Source organism: Nicotiana attenuata, chromosome 2 (assembly GCF_001879085.1).
Source record: "Nicotiana attenuata strain UT chromosome 2, NIATTr2, whole genome shotgun sequence".
NCBI classification, from domain to species: Eukaryota; Viridiplantae; Streptophyta; class Magnoliopsida; order Solanales; family Solanaceae; genus Nicotiana; species Nicotiana attenuata.
Window position 1 is genome coordinate 34,231,734 of NC_031990.1, and position 17,372 is coordinate 34,249,105.

The 17,372-nt window shown below is 34.9% G+C and overlaps 1 protein-coding gene across 1 annotated transcript; it reads right to left on the reverse strand.

Moving 5' to 3' along the window:
* On the reverse strand, positions 9,523-13,337 carry LOC109206989 (myb-related protein 305-like). The gene is made up of 3 exons (XM_019369866.1): positions 13,104-13,337; positions 12,866-12,995; positions 9,523-10,068 (listed from the first exon to the last, which is right to left on the reverse strand). Exons 1-3 carry the CDS (start codon positions 13,237-13,239, stop codon positions 9,756-9,758), a joined length of 579 nt encoding a protein of 192 aa, XP_019225411.1. The 5' UTR covers positions 13,240-13,337; the 3' UTR covers positions 9,523-9,755.

Below are 17,372 nucleotides of genomic sequence, written 5' to 3' on the forward strand. Positions count from 1 at the left end.
CAATAGCATATGTGATTTACAGTTTCGCTAACGACTCACAAATCTTCCTAGTGCAAACTGGGGCAGAAACTTTTGTTTGTTTTGTTGTTTTTGATTGCAGGCACCCACCTGGAGAACGAGGGGCAACATTTCAGAAATCGGTTTAAGGTCCAAGTCAAAGAAGCACCAGGAACCCGCCTGAAGAATGGGGTCAACTTTCAATCTCGTTCGAGATCAAGCAGGAGGATCCCACCTGGAGAACAAGGGTCAATATTTCAGAAATTGGTTTCAAGTGCAAGTTAGAGAAGCGTCAGGAGCCCGCCTAAAGAACAGGGTCGACTTTCAATTTACAAGTTCAAGTCAGGGAGGCATCAGGAGCCCGCCTGAAGAACATGTTCAACTTTCAATTTCAAGTTAGAGAAGCATCAGGAAAATCCCCCCTGAAGAACAGGGTCAACTTTCAGTTTGCAATTTCAAGTCAGGGAGGCATCAGGAGCCCGCCTGAAGAACATGTTCAACTTTTAATTTCAAGTTAGAGAAGCATCAGGAGAATCCCGCCTGAAGAACAGGGTCAACTTTTAGTTTACAATTTCAAGCCAGAGAGGCATCAGGAGCCCGCCTGAAGAACAGAATCAATTTTCAATTTTTAAGTTCAAGAAGCATCAGGAGAATCCCGCCTGAAGAACAGGGTCAACTTTCGGTTTACAAGTTCAAGTCAGAGAGGCATCAGGAGCCCACCTGAAGAACAGGATCAGTGTTCGGGTTTAAATTTCAAGTTCAAGAGGCATCAGGAGAATCCCGCCTAAAGAACAGGGTCAACTTTCAGTTTACAATTTCAAGTCAGAGAGGCACCAGGAGCTCGCCTGAAGAACAGGGTCAACTTTCAATTTCCAAGTTCAACAGGCATCAGAAGAATCCCGCCTGAAGAACATGGTCAATTTTTAGTTTCAAGTTAAAGTCAGAAGCAACAGGAACCCGCTTGAAGAACATGGTCAATTTTTAGTTTCAAGTTTAAGCCAGAAGCAGCAGGAACCCGCCTGAAGAATACGGTCAACCTCCACTCTTTAAGTCAAATCGGAAGTAGCACGAGCCGCCTGAAGGACAAGGTTTGCAAGCTCAAGTCTACTCCAAGTTCAAGTTTATTTCAAGTGCAAGCAGCGGGATGCTCACCTGAAGAACGGGGTAAATTTTCAGTTTCATGTTGAGGGATCAAGTGGAGATTCAAGGAAGATTCAAGACAAGAAGTAGATAGGATCTTGTATTTTTCTTTTATATTTGCTGTAATTTTCGCTTTTATTTTGATGTAATGGCAGGAACCACAGACCGGAACCTCGACGGAACCTCGCTTCACTCTCTCATCCTCTCCACACACTCCGTCACTTCATTCATTTTTGAACTACACGTGGCCTGATTCCTTTATAGCCAAGGATGTGTAGGCAGCTCAGATACCAGGGCTCGGTCACATTCTCCTTTCTTTTAGTTTTTGGTCTCTCTAAATAAGGGTCGGGTCAAAAAACCTGTCTCGTCGTTCTTTGTTTGAAAACTCTTCGTGTTTCCATTCAAAGAAGGGCAACTGTACACATGTAATTTTTACCCTCCCCGAGATTTTACACTTTTTAGCGTTTAAATATTTAGTTTAGGTCTAATATCGCTATTTTAACTAGTTTTGACTCTTTTACTTTATTTTATTTTATAACAAAAATAAAAATTATAATATATATATATATATATATATATATTTCATTTCTATTGAGGTCATTAGTCCTTGTATAATTCTACTAGGATTTTAAGTTACTTATCTTCACTTTTATTTTAATATAATCTCATGAAAATACAATAAAAATCACTCTGTGTCATAATATAGTCCGAATTAATTAATTAGGAATGATTTCACAATTTTTATTGTATATTATTTTAGAAAAAAAAATTTTTTTAGCTTAGTAGAGTTGAAGGGCCACTTTTAAAGATAAATTAGGCAAAGATTTGACCCAATTCGGATCTTTAGCCCATAAATCCAAGCCTAATACCCATAAAACCCGAACACTTTAAAGGAGACCCTTCCTTCTTCACGCTTAACAGAACCCTAGAGAACCTAACATGCACAGCCGCACCCCCAAGCAACAAAACGCACACACTCACGCACAAAAGGAGAGTGACGAGCAAATAGGGGGTAGGCATCAAATTTATCCAAGAAAGCTCCAATAATCTACACTTGAAGACCATCCAACACACACATTGAAAAAAGAACAGCAGCCGCCGCCCTTGGACGACCCCTCTCTCGTGTCTGCCTCACTCCCCTTCTCGCCGGCCAGTCACCGGACTTGACAACCGGCGAGTCTGGTCGTCCACCACACCCCTTTCTTGAACCCAGCTGTTTCAACCTCTCTTCAACCCCAAAAAAGAAAAAAAACGAGCAACCCACCAAAGAAATCAGCAGCAACCTGCGAAAAAAGAAAGGAAAACGTCGGGCCGGAATTTTGTTTACGATCTGACCGGAAAAATTAATCCGGTGACCACCAACAGGCGTCCCTCCCTACTTCCACCTTCAAAACCAGTCTTAGACCACCGAAAAACCACCCCGAACCAATGTGAAAATCAGCTAGTCGAGCTGGGTCTGTTCGAGGTTGCGATTCCGGTTGGAGTTTTCGGGTCCATAGCTCGTAGAGGATCACTGTTTTGCCGATTGTCCCGTCCTTTGTAATGCTTAAAATTTTAAGCAATAGAGGTCCATGTCTATCCCATTTTACTTCATTTGAACTTTCAGATTTTAACTTTTACTGTTCTAGAATTTTTATAATATATTTGGTATTGGTTTGTTGTTGGATACCATGTTTTTTCCCTCCATGTCTTTACTTTATTTTTTTTATGTCTCTTCCTATTTGTTGATCAATCATTTGGATTCATATTCCTGAATATTCTAAAGTTGTGTTTCATGTGTTGATTAGAGTTGATTATTCCTAGTTCTTAAGGACTTTACGTTGGGTTGAAATAATAGAACGATGGTGTGAATATTTATTTTAATGTGTAATTCGCTAGCCAAGGTTTTTGTAGTTAATCACTCTATTATTTACCAAATCGTGCATCTCTGCCAATGGTTTCTTATTCATTTAATCTTTCGCCATAATCCCGAACTTAGGAAAATAATTACATACAATAGCATGCTTTAGGTGTGCGTTAATCTATCATCGTGATTGTGTACATGTTCGTGTGATATAATTACGATTTTTAAGATAAATCGGGGTATGCATTCGCGCAACCTCGGCCAAACATTCTTAACAATAATAAAGTGTGATTAATTGTGTACACGTACGCGTGACATGATTCTTGACGCGCCAAATAAAATGAGTACACGTACGCGTGACTCGTTTCAGGTTAATTTCTTAATTAAAAGCGGTAAAAAGGTAAATGCACATAGGTTCTAAAATACGTAATTAAACAAATTGATTAAACCAGGTATGATTAAAGCGACCGTGCTAAAACCACGGAACTCGGGAATGCCTAACACTTTCTCCCGGGTTAACGGAATTCCTTACCCGGTCTTCTGGTTTCGCAGACTTTTGAACAGAGTCAAACTTCCTTCATTTGGGATTTAAAATAAATTGGTGAATTGGGACACCATAAATTATCCCAAGTGGCGACTCTAAAATTGAATAAATAATCCCATTTCGATTATTGTTACTTTAATTGGAAAAACTCCCTTATGCCCCCTCGGAAAAAAGGAGATGTGACAATAGGGCTTGTTTAGTTTCTTTTCATTTTGATTCTGGTGTAATAAGAAGTTCTGCAAGCAGTAACAGCAACAACAACAGTGAAATCACAGCTTCCCTGTAGTCCCAGCTATCAAAATTTCCAGAACTATACTGACCGGATTCCTTTATACTAAGGATATGTAGGCAACCTCAGAAGTAAGGTTCGGTCAAATATTTTCAAAATGCTTCACATGGAGTGTCAAACGGACAAAAATTGCTCGTAATTGCTCACTTTATCTTTGCCCGAAAACTCTTCATGTTTTCGAGCAAAGAGGGGCAGCTGGGAGCACCTAATTTTTGCCCCAATGCAAATCACTTCTAAAAATATTCCAAAATAGTTTTCTTTAATTACTTCATAGAATTGTGGGAATTTTTCTTCATTTTTATCCAATTTGTCTTGCATTAATTTGCATTGTTCATGCATATTTAGAGTTGTTTATAAAACCATAGAAAATCACAAAAAGTATTAAATTCTTCATCTCATAGCATTTTAGATTTTTATTTGCATTTAGGATTTAATTATGTTAATTAAATGCATTATTAAATAAAAATCACAAATATACATTAGTAACTTTATATACATTTTTAGCTAATTAACTTAGTAATTGTTAAAAACCAGTAAGTAGGTTTAATTTAGCAATTTAGATCTGGGTTAGGATTTGATTTAGGGTTTTAATTAACTTGGTTAGAACATAAAATCAATCAAAAAAAGTGAGAAAAGGAAAGATTTGCTAAGCTAAAAATCGGACCGGACCTCTGTTACCAAGCCCAATCCCCAAATCCCCCAAGCCCAATACCCGGTCCAACAACTCTTCCTTTCAGGCCACCAAACGGCGTAGTTTAACATCAAAACTACGTCATTTCGTCCCCAACCCTCACTAAAAACAATCCCCCTTTTCGTTTTCCAACAGGGACGGATCCCCCTCCTACTTAATAAAAAAAACCCTAATTTCACTCCTCTCTGAAGAAGAACAAAAACCAACCGCTGCCCAAATGGGATTTTTTCTGAAGAACAACGGATATACCCCCCCTCCCCCCTAGAAAACCCTAATCCGTCCCTCTAACTCCCTCCTCTCTGAGAAACAGACGGACTCCCCTCCCCCCCCCCCCTATTTTCCTAACCTTAGCAGTCGCCCCTCTATTCCACATTCTCTCAAGAACAGACCTTCCCCTAACCAAAACCCTAGCTTTTCCCACATCCTTCTTCTCTCTCTCAGCCGCCGTCCTCTAATTCCTAATCCTCCCTGAAGAACATGGATCTTCCCCTTTGACCCAAAAACCTAGCCGCCTATTGAATCCTCTTTCATCCCTATCTCTCACTCTCTCTCGTGGTACACACACACACTCTCAGGAATTCACAAAAATGGTCTAGGAATTTGAAAAGTCCAAATCCCAGATTTGAAGAACAAAACAATAAAAAAAAAAAAAAAAAGGAGTCTGAAATTGCTCAAGTTTGTTACCATTGGTTTTCAAATTTATTTCTCGAAATTTCTGGATATCATTTTGTGTAGCTGCTGATTTCTGACTCGTTGATTTAGCCTCTGTTTGGTTTTCTCTTCCACAAACATAATTCTAGAGGAATTAGCTATTTTCGGCCTGGATTTGGCTCTCAACTGTTGTTATCTCAGCTCAACTAGGTAAGTTCTACACCTCCCTGTATTGTTTTTACTGAATGATTCAAAAATTCTATCAAGTCTTTGTCTAATTTTGTGAATCTGCCTAAATTTCAACTTCTGCTATTCTATGTGTGCAATGAATGTGTTGTCGCGTATCGATCTGAAAATTTTCTAAAATGGCGAAGTAGTTTGAAACGCGACAGCCTATTTGTGATAATTCAACTTTTGCGTTTCTTTGGAAATTCATTACTGTCTTGCAAATGATCTTCTTTACTTTGTGGCTAATCTTAGACAATATCTATAACTATCTATGTAATTCATTTCATATCAGGATGTATAATTGTTAATTTTGATCTGTTGGAACTGGTTATTGGTTAATCCCTTGAGAGTATTCAGACATAGCAAGCTCACGACTGGATGAACATAATTACATTCTGTTTGTTCTGATGTGTAATTCAACGTCCATGTCTTGCTGAATGTTGCTTTGGGTCTGATGATAACTCTGGCCCATTTCTGCCTCACCTGGGCTCAAGTGGAGCCCAATAATCTGAAACCCCTTTTAGCGTTATAGTAGTGCTCATGTTGCATTTAGTTAGTTCCAGTCATTCTTCAAATCCACAAAACCTACCGAATCTTAGGTTTAGGCTAAAATGTGAGCTTGATCATTGTTATAATCAGTTATTGCAAGTGTAGATCGATTTCCCTAATAATGATTCCATATCAATGGCCTTGCACAACGAATCTCAAATTGGTTTAGAAAATAATTAACTTATGAATATAGAAATATTTTAGGCACGCATTTAATTTACTATCGTGATTGTGTACACGTTCGTGTGACATGATTACGATCCCCAAAAATAAAATTAAAGTATGTGTTCGTGCGGCTTTGGCCAAAACAATCTTGATAATTAATAATGCGTGGTTAATTATGTAAACGTATGCGTGATATGATTTTAACGCCCCAAATTAAACGGATTCACACACATGTGATCCGTTTTAAAGATAAATTCATAACGCCATAATTAAAAGCGGTAAAATATAAATGTATATAGGTTCTAAAAATAAGTAATTGAACATTTTTATTAAGCCAGGTATGATTCAAAGAGACCGTGCTAAAATCACGGAACCCGGAAATGCCTAACACCTTCTCCCAGGTTAACAGAATTTCTTACCCGGTCTTCTGGTTCCGCGGACTTTAAAATAGAGTTAAATTTCCTCGATTTGGGATTTAAATAAACCGGTGACTTGGGACATCATAAAAATTATCCCAAGTGGCGACTCTAAAATAAATAAATCTCATTTCGAATAACGTCACTTTAATTTAAAAAAACACCCTATCCCTAGGGAAAAATGAGGCGTGACAAATACTAATTTGTATATAATTAGTAAATTATATATCAACTTGTAATTAAGTTAAAACTTCAATAGTGATGATAAATAAGTGTCAAAAGTAGTATAATAAGTAAAAATCTTTATTTGAAAAAAGTTATAAAAGATCGGCCGGCCCATAAAAGACGCTCATGCGTTCTTCGGCCCACTAGCAAGTAGCTATCCGGCCTTTTTCCTTTGCCGCAAAGAGGTATCTTATAGGTAGTTATTATTTGCCTTTCATGTCTGTTAAAGAGAGAAGATCTCACAGGCTTAATTCACATATGATCACTTGTTCATTATATATTGGTCTAATATTCGTGGCTTATATAAACTAAACTAAACGAATTAGAAAAAAACGAGTGAAGGACTAATATATGAATTCTATCACCTCTTCTCTCTTTGCATTAAATTGGTCTAACAATAAATCAATATAGGCGATCTAACTTATTTGGAATTACAGTATAGTTATTGTTGTTATTGACTCGGTTTCTCTCTTTGCCTCAATCTTAATATGAACATCGTTAAAGTGAGCTATATCTTCAAATAAGGAAGTGTACGAACTAAAATGCACTCCTTGTTATCCTAATATGATACTCAAGTTTCATTTATCTATGGCGAGTATTTTTAATTGTGAAAGTAAAGACTAAATGATGAATTTATTTGGTCTCAAAAAAAAAATTTACATATTGCAACTTACATTCTAAATGATGAATGTATATATATTTTTCATCCATTTATGTGTCATGTAGTTGATGTATTGTGTAAGGGGGGGGGGGGGGGGGGGGGGTCGGCATTGCCGACTCTACATGTGATTTATAATATTTCACGTGGGGAATATCCCACACTACTTGATTCTCACCATTAGAAACATGTGCTTGAAATAAGCGAGTGGCCCAAAATTGGGGGAGTTTATTTCGTATGACTTTTGTACTGTGAAAGTGTAAACTTATTTTCCGTTTAGTTTTTCTCTTGAAAGACCTTACAAGATGCCTCACCTTTCCAACTCCTCGAATTCGTACATCTGTCTTTCGTCATCGAGTGTGTGTCTGTATTTGTTTTTAAAGGTGAGTTTCGCTTGATTTCGACGTTTAATATTTTGCGTTGAGATTAACGACGAAGGGAGAAAACCACATACTGAATATATAGTTGAAGCCCGTAATGCTTGTATAAGCTAAGGTTGCAAATGCACGATATATAGAACACTGTCTTGAAGGACCCGTATTTCACCTAATTTTATTTCCTTATCAAAATTCTGAAACTTAACAAGAAAAGAAAAGAGGTTTAAGTTATTTATACTGATATTTAAAAAATATATTTTACGCCATTAATATAGTTTAACATTTTAGAATATGTTATTCACTCCATACTATTTTTGTCAATTTAGCAATTATAATACTGATCATCAAGATTTACTTGTAATTACGTTATAACTGAACTATCATAAAAGACACAAGGTAGAAGGGGTCCACAAATCAAATTCATCTTCTATACTACCAGCTAATTCTGAATGCTCACACTAATTGGTAATAATGACAAAAGCAATTAAAGAACGACTTAGACAATTGTCCAAAAACGAAATCAGTTTACATTGTATCACACGACAATAACATACTACATGACAAGGATAGTTAGCCTTCTTAAAAAAGAATCAGGCCTAACACTAAGTTTTTGAATAGTTAATGAATTGCTAAAATAAGGTTGTTTTGGAAGTTAATTCTTTGCTCGCAAGTAACTAACACTAAGGGAAATAAAGTAATAGTTGAAAAGATGAAATAATTAATTAATATGATGAAAAAAAAGTAGATGTGAACTGATAGGGACCATGTGGAGACTTCCATTGGAGGATTCAAGAGTTAGGCTTACGTCGAACTTCAAACATGCAAGGCCATGCACAAATATAGTTAAATATGGAAAGCAACGATTGATTTTGCCAAAAATAGCTATATTGCCTTTCCGTGTGTCCATTTTCCATTAATTAAGTTCGGTATATGCTGGAGATGAATATTTTTATGCTTGTTTTATTATCTATGACTATATATATGTGTCATGATATTCTCTGCATGCATGCCCCATATTTCTTCATGATGCATTTCTTTGCTTTCTATTGTTTTCAAATACCAATAATGTAAAAAAGTATTTACATTATCGAGTCACATTAAAAATACTTAAAGACAACTACAATAATAAGTAAAATTAATAATTTAAAAGACTCATAATACAAGTAACTTTTTTGCATTTATTGTGTTAAAATTTATTTTTACTGACATAGGATATTAGGTACGAGTAATTATTCTTACGTTGACCCTAAAGGCTAATCCTCTAGGATACACATCAAAGCTTAATGTTTCAAAGAAATTGTGAAAGTACCAAATCCCTAATAGCACTTCAGTTGTCTAATCACATTGATGTCTTTGTCAAACAGATTTAATTCCCATCTACAAATTACTTAGCTTAATTAGATAAGTAGTTGGTGAGTTGCACTTTCCTCAAATGATTACTGCAAGTACACTAGAACTGTATTAATTAAGTCGGCTAACGTCGGATTATATATATATTTTAGAGAGAAGATTAAGACACATAATAATTGCTTGACCATGACTTTGTTTTAGTAACTTCTAACTAGACTTGATCAATACAAAATCATTTAAAGAAGGCTTTGAAAAGCGCTTATTTGATGGATTAGGTAACCATCATTTCTCCATATCAGTTGAATCTCCTTTGCCGAAAAATTAAATTTACCTTTAGATATGTATATTGATGGTTTATTCCCAATTATAAGAAAAGCTTCTAGCATAGTAATAAAGGGGTAATAAAATCATAGGCACCTCCACGCATCTATATATTATATGAACAGGGGTTATATTAGAGTTTGTTGTATTACACAGTGAACACTTAACTCAGGAAATATATATTATGGGGAATTTTAGCAATCTATATATAGTGTGCTAGCTATTTATATCTAGCAGCTTAAGTTTATAGTACGTACTAAGTGGGGTTCAATCTAGGGGTTTAACTCAAATTAAAATATTGAACAACATACTTAATCGCCGTTAAGCAATTGCATGGACCAGATGTCCTCCATGCTCCAAATGTTGTCATTTGTTTCAGTGAGAAAAGGTCCTTGAAAAGTATTGTCAATATTTGCAGAGTATGAAGTTGGAGAGTAAGTCTCTGTTGGACCAGCAGACGACATATGGCTACTGCTTCCTTCTTGATGATCATTTTGCTCATGAGAAGCTGCTTGTCCATTCATGTTTTCTGCTTGCTTTATGTGCTTCTGAATCCTTGTCCTCCAATAGTTCTTTATCTCGTTATCTGTTCTTCCTGGCAAATGCTTTGCAATTTTTGACCACCTGTGTCAAAAAAGGGTTCAATATTCGAGTTAGTGTACGGGTTTCGAGGTGAAAGCAATGGATTCAGTTGAATCTGTCCTAAATCTGCATGTGACTAGATCTGCTATGGCAATAAGTTTATAACATACTACTCCAATAAAGCAATAATATAAAGTATTGTAATATTTTTTCCCATAAGATGCTGGTAAGAGTGTCAATATGTTGATGGCCCACAAAGTTAGATTACAGGTTTTTCATAATTGAAATAAGCATTTCAATCACGTTTGTTGTTGACAAATAATGCCTGTCATGTTCTGTGGTTGAAATTCAAAGTCACGTTTGCCTCCTCCTTTTCCTATATATTTATTTAAACGAAACTCAACTTACAAAACGTTGAAACTAGAGAAATCCTCCCCACAGGACACCACTCCAATTACACTTACAACTTCTCCAATAGTACGTAGAGTCACCAATGCCTCCAAATGAGTAACAAATTGAAAGAAACCATCAAATATTAAAGTAAGCTGAAGACGATGCCAAGCTGATGAAGAATACACAAGTCTTTGCAATGCCTAATCGTCGCCAACCAGTTTTATGGTAACGTTACACTATCACTAGCCACATAATATAATACAGTAGTACGTTTTAGTGTTACATTATACAAACTATCGTTCAATATTTAAACGAAATTTTTGAAAGAAAAAAAAAACAATTTTGATGATTGTCACATTTAATTGTATATACTCAGTCACACATCAAAACCTCCAAAAAATAAGAGGAGAATAAAATATCTTTTCCTTTAATGTCTTGCAATTGAGGAAAAGAAAATATATTTGATAATCGACTTCTTGACTGATGAAACAAGCCTATTTTATGGCAGTTAGGATTTGATTAGCAGCTTATGACTTCATAAATAAACAACAACAAACATAGTCTGCTATCACTTCTGAAAATGCAATTTGTTAGCCTTGTAAAATTTCTTGCATTATATATCTAGTGATTAATTTTGTGGACCAAGCTAGCTAGTGTCTTCTGTTTGTTTCTGTTTTTCCTTTAAGCATGCAGAAACAAGTACTAACAAAGTGGTTATCTTAACCTCATGTCAACATATAATAACTTAATATATTATAAAAAAAGCATAATTTTAATTATTTAATTGCAATTTATATCTTAACACAGGCTAGCGATTTCTTATTGGATTCTAGTTTTTCAATCATGGTGTTAAAACACTGACGACCTTGTTTTTACATACTAATTATATTTTGTTATGTTTAACTATCTTTGTATCCCAAGCCCATTAATTCAGACTAGTTTAGATTTGCGCCAAGAAGGTAAAGCACAAATTATCAACAAAATCTTCATTCTTATCACTCAAATTCAAGATATCAAATGGTGGAGAGATCAAAATCATCCAATGGGATTAATCATGTAAGTACTTTCTCCGTTTCAATTTAGATGACACACTTTCATTATTAGTCTGTTCTAAAAAGAATGAAACATTTCTATTGTTGAAAATAATTCAACGTTAAACTTTTCACTTTACTCATTAATGAGAAGCTTTTAAAACCACACAAATGTCATGGCCTCACAAAGCTTTTACCCCTTAAACTTTTAAGACCACAAGTTTCAGAAGCCTCCCATCTTTTTCTTGAACTCTGTACGAGTAAAACTACCTCATCTAAATTGAAACGGGAAGTACTCCTGTACAAGTAAAAATTCTAATGTACGGAAAAGGGGCCCATTGTCTTTAAATACCAACAAAAACATAAGGTAGCTGTCAATTTCATAAGCAACTTGGAGGTGGGAGCTTCTCTTTCAAAACTAGAGGTAGCAGTTAAAGGGCTTGACATGTGACTAAAATGAAATCGGTTCTTCTAAAAAAGGAAACTTCTATCTTTCTGGCTTTCTTTGAAAACGTGTTCTATATCCACTGCTATTATGTTAGACCGAATCCTTGTCTCACCACTGTCCTTTTCTACTTAGTTTAATTGGAAAACAAATGAAGTACATGTAATCATATTCTTAAAGCATAATTTTCTTTCTAATAATTGTAGAAGTGACATTGTTATCACTTCATACAAGTTAATCAACATCCCAAGATTACCTTTAATGTGATTATTAGCCTAAAGATCTATCTTAGGTTGTCAAACTCAAGTAATAAAGCACTTTTTAACAAAAGAATAAAGCATAAAATGGTTTTAAAAATAATTTCCTTAAAATAGAAAATAATACAAAATGTGCTTTATCATTAAGCAAAAAAAAAAATACTTGAACAAAAAAAGCTTCTTGTATGTGAAATAAATTCTCGAAAAACTATATGCTTTATTATTAGTATGGTTTCTTTAGTATATATACTATATAGCTCGATAATAGATCTGAAAAATAAGCTTAAGAAAAGGAAAATAATCATTTTTAAATTTTATTCATGGAAGACATAGGGTAGATGAGTGGTTTAGGAAGAACAACTTTTGATAGGACCGAAAAAATAAAGGAAACAAAATTTAGCTGCCGTAGCTATAGATTATATTCCCCACGTTTCAATTCTAAGATCTTCAGTACGTAGCCATAAACATATACACGTTTTAAATACTCATTTTCTTTCATTCCAAATCTAGTACCATGATGAACAGGTTATGGGTCACAGCCACGAGCTTAGAATCATTTTGGGACAAAATTTTGAGCGGCTCTCTTTGTCCACTCAACAATTAAAACACATGGGAGAATCAAAACTTGATGGAAAAAATTCCGTCAGTTTCCAATTTTTTCTTTTGCAATTGAATTTTATTTACTTTATGTACTACTCTTTAGAAATACTCACCTGTTTCCCCACTTAGCATGCAGTTCCATTATCAAAAGTTGTTCTTCAGGTGTAATATTTCCCCTCCGGACATCAGGCCGGAGATAATTTAGCCACCGGAGCCGACAGCTTTTTCCGGTACGTTTGAGACCTAGAGAAAGAATATTGAGACATATAAAAAGTGTTCCTACATATAACAAGTGATATCTAGGGTTTTGTTACTTACAAAGGAATTAAGGGGAAAAAAGGGAAAAATTACCAGCAGATTTAGCTAAGGAATTCCAAACACCTTCACCATGATTAGCAATGTAGTTAATGAGAATTAAATCCTCTTCCATAGTCCAAGGTCCTTTCCTCACTTCAACATCTTGAGAGTTGCATGGTTTTTTATCCATCTTTTTTTTAAAAAAAAAGATGAAGAAAAAAGGAGAGAGATGAAGAGATATGGGATGGGAGTGAAGATATGGTACTTTGTGACAAGGAACTAATGTGGTTGGGCAGATATTTATAAGGGTTGGCTAATAATAAAATTTGCTACCAGTAATTTAGTCTTTAAGATTTGCGACATAAGAGAGCTTTTAACCTAACTTGCTTTATTATAAAATCATAATAATCTTCATATTACTCTTTAATGAAGACTTTGTAATAGACTTAAAACTATGCAGGCATACATGACAGCTATTGATGTGATCATGCATGGTCACGATTTGTACCTCCGCCAGCAGTGCACAATTCTAGAATGATATTTCCTTGCTCTTAAAGACGCAGCACGGTGCATTAAGCTCCCGCTATGTATGGGATCCCGGTGCACTAAGTTCCTGCTATGCGTAGGATCTCGAGAAAGGCCGGACCAAGAGGCTGTTTCCACGGCTCGAACCCGTGACCTTCTAGTCACATGGTAACAACTTTACCAGTTACGCCAATGCTCCCCTTCGATATTTCCTTCGTCTTATTTTATTTAATATCATTTGACTAGGCGTAAAAACTAACTCGTACCTTATATTTACACTAAATCAGTTGATACATAATATGTGTTTATATATACAATTGTTTCACTTAATTATAATTAATTTTACGGTATATATTTGGTGCAAACACCTACTGCAGCTAAGTTTTTACCTAGGTGTAAAGCAAATATTAAATTAATGTATTTATATCTCATTTTTGACACTATCATTATTTGGGAGTCAAACTGCTTTTTTCTTGACTATAATTTAAATATTTGGACTTATTAATTATGTTAATTTATACTCTTTTTGTTTCAATTTGTTTGTGCTACTTTGACTTGACACAAAGTTTAATAAAGAGAGGAAGACTTTTAAACTTGTGGTATTAAACATGCCTTAACATTTGTGTGGCTATAAAGCTTTTGAAACTTGTGGTCTTAAACAAGTCATAATATTTGTATGACTATAATTAAGAAAATATAAGAATGTGTAAATTTTTTTTGGAACCGACTAATAAGAAAATAGTGTCAATCTTTTCAAACGGGAGAGTAGTACTTTTCACGTATGTAGTTTTAAATATGAAAATTTTATTTCAAAAAAACCTTATAAATCTATGCCCCAATTTACACAAAAAGTTAGGTGCTTTATGACCAGTGCCGGCTCAATGGGGAGGCCATTAAAGCAATTTCTTTAGGCCCCCTAAAGTGAAAGGCTCCAAAATTATTTATTTTTATATATTATTTACATTTTATAAATTTATTAGTAAAAGAGATCAAATTATACAATTTATTTTTTGAAATATGATAGAGGTTATTCAAATAAATAACTGAATTTTATAATAAACATGCAATATATGAAATGATAATTCGATGCCGACTTTGATAATTAAAAAAATAAAATCTCTTGTAATATCTTTTGGAGTTGATTATTTTTTATAAAGAATAGATGAAGCTATTTCTTCACTTCAACATAGACTTGAATTATTCAAAATGTATGAAATTATTTTGATACCACTTAGTGGTAAAAGATTGAGTTTATTAGATTATGAGAATTTATAAAGTACTATCTTAACCATCAATATATGTTTCTTATAAAATATTATATGAGCCTTAATGAGTTGAGTTAACCAAGTATCTCCAATGGTGGGAACTAGCAGATAACCGATGAATGATCAAGATATAAAGGATTCGTACACAATTGTTACAAAAATAGTATTAAATAAATTTAAGGTCACTTACTAAGATTTGGCGTTAGGCCACAACTTTCGTTGAGCCGCCTCTATTTATGACCGTCATACCCTGAACTCCTCACATAAAATGAAATAATTAAAGGAAGTATTAGCAGTAGAATGATACCGACGTACATGTCGATACATATCAAAATAGAAAGAGTATCATAATATATGGAATTAACGCCATGCAAGATAAAATCCAAAAAATTCCCTCCCCTCACCAGTCACCCCCTCAATTTTTCTTAGCTGTTTTTGGTTTATTATTGAGTTTGTACAGTATACAAGGAATATTATGGAGTACCATTCTACTAAGTTTAAAGGTATTAATTGAGGAATAAAACACACCATCTCACGTGCACTCAGTATGCATGTCGATCGTACGGATAGCTAAGGCTAATAACTTTTGAAAAAGAAAAGAGTAGGTAAAATAGAAGAAAGCGATGCTGCATTTGCCTAAAAATATGGAAGACGATTTCATTTACTATAATCAATTAATATCCAGGTCATTAAAATTCTATCTCGATAATCGAAAGGAAAAAAGAAAAGCCTGGCAATGCAAGCCATATTATGGCAGACGTATTTACAGTCTCGGTTTCTCTTTGTTATAATATGCATGACTGCCTACTCAATTCGAAAACAGAAAACATTAGTTCAAAAAGAATCTCCATACAATTTACATTTCTAAGTAAGGAAGTTTCAGCTGTTTGAAACAGACAGATATGCTTGTTAAACAGTACATATTTATGTAAATAAGTTATTGTTTTATACGGAGTATTTGATTTAACACTGACAGTAACGGTACGTCCTGTTCAATGTACAGACATACACAGTGTTGGAAAAGATCGAAAATGAAGTATTATGACTGTGGATTTTGCAAACAGTTCAATAAACTCTAAAAATTAATAGCTTAAATTCCCTAATTTGACTCATAAAGTAGCGTATGTAAAACTTGAACAAAATGTCACCACTGTTACTACTGGTTTTAACTGAACTGGATATAGGTGCAAAACATTTGGAACTTTGAAGGCATATTTAAATTAAGAGTTTAACTTATGTTGCAAAGAACTTTTTCTTTAGACAGTTATTCGCTTAAACTTTTAGAAAAGATTATTATACAATTCAATATGGTGTTAGATTAAGTAGAGATCTTTAGTTCAAATCTCATTGCTACTACTCATTAAAGAAAAATATCACGTGTTTGTCCCATGAAAAAAATAAATCAGGTCCGCTTATATAGATTAGTACATACTACTTTGTTCTTAAAGGATCCATGACTTTGACCTGGTTTGCTTGTAAATTATGCCCTGGAAATTAAGTCCCAGCTTAATAATGTATCTCAATTCACAAGTTACTACAAATTATTATTGTATACGGTCAAAATCATATGCCCCCTATTTATGAGCTCGAGGTTCCGCCCTAGGACCAAGTTCGGGAGAGGTCAAGTTCGAAACCGATGGACCACACTCGAGCTCGAAGATAGAATGTAATGCCCAGAGACAGGAGTTCGAGGAATACCGAGGCCAAGTGTCCTCGACCCCGAAATAGTACCGTTGTGGATTTGTAACAGAATGAGCTAGATTCCTCCCACGTCCCTAAGATCATGGCGCAAATCCCGGAATAAGATCGTACAATTCCGTACTAGGCGGTTAGATAGCTATAACAAGAATATTCCCTACTGTAAATAGAAATATTTCTTATTTAGGGTTCCCCTATTATAAAAAGGGGAACCCAGTCATTTGTAACACCATCTGATCACTGAGAATAGAATATACTCTACCTTTTTCGTCTGCTTTTCATCAGCATTGCCCTTTAGCTCTATAGTTCCTACTTTGCTTTTATAATTGTTCTTATTATACCCAAGCCTACCTCGAGGTCCCTGTGCTCGAAGTCACTACTTTTGAGTAACATTGGTTTGATTCACCTTTCTCTTTCTTTTCTACTTCATACTTCTTGATTATTAATCGGTATTGAATTAAACCACGTATCTTTAAAACCACAAATCAAATTTAATTGTTACTCGTATTTTCGAGGTAAACAGTTTGGCACCCACCGTGGGGCTAAAGATAATAGTGATTATTTCTTTACTGATTCTCGTTACACACGTTATCTTTACACTTTTTTGTCAAGATTTTTTTGATATTCAGGCTGAAACATGTCTAGCTCAAGAAACGCACCTACTCATGACAACGAAGGTCTTGGTGAGAACAACAATGTAGGGGTCAGTGTACCACCGGTAAACCCTGGGGAAATTCCAAACATGGAACCAGTTGATGTTGGTTCTCATATTGCTATAAACACCAATCTAGGCACGGACCCCGAAGGGAGTGTACGCAGGGATGCTCGACCAGGG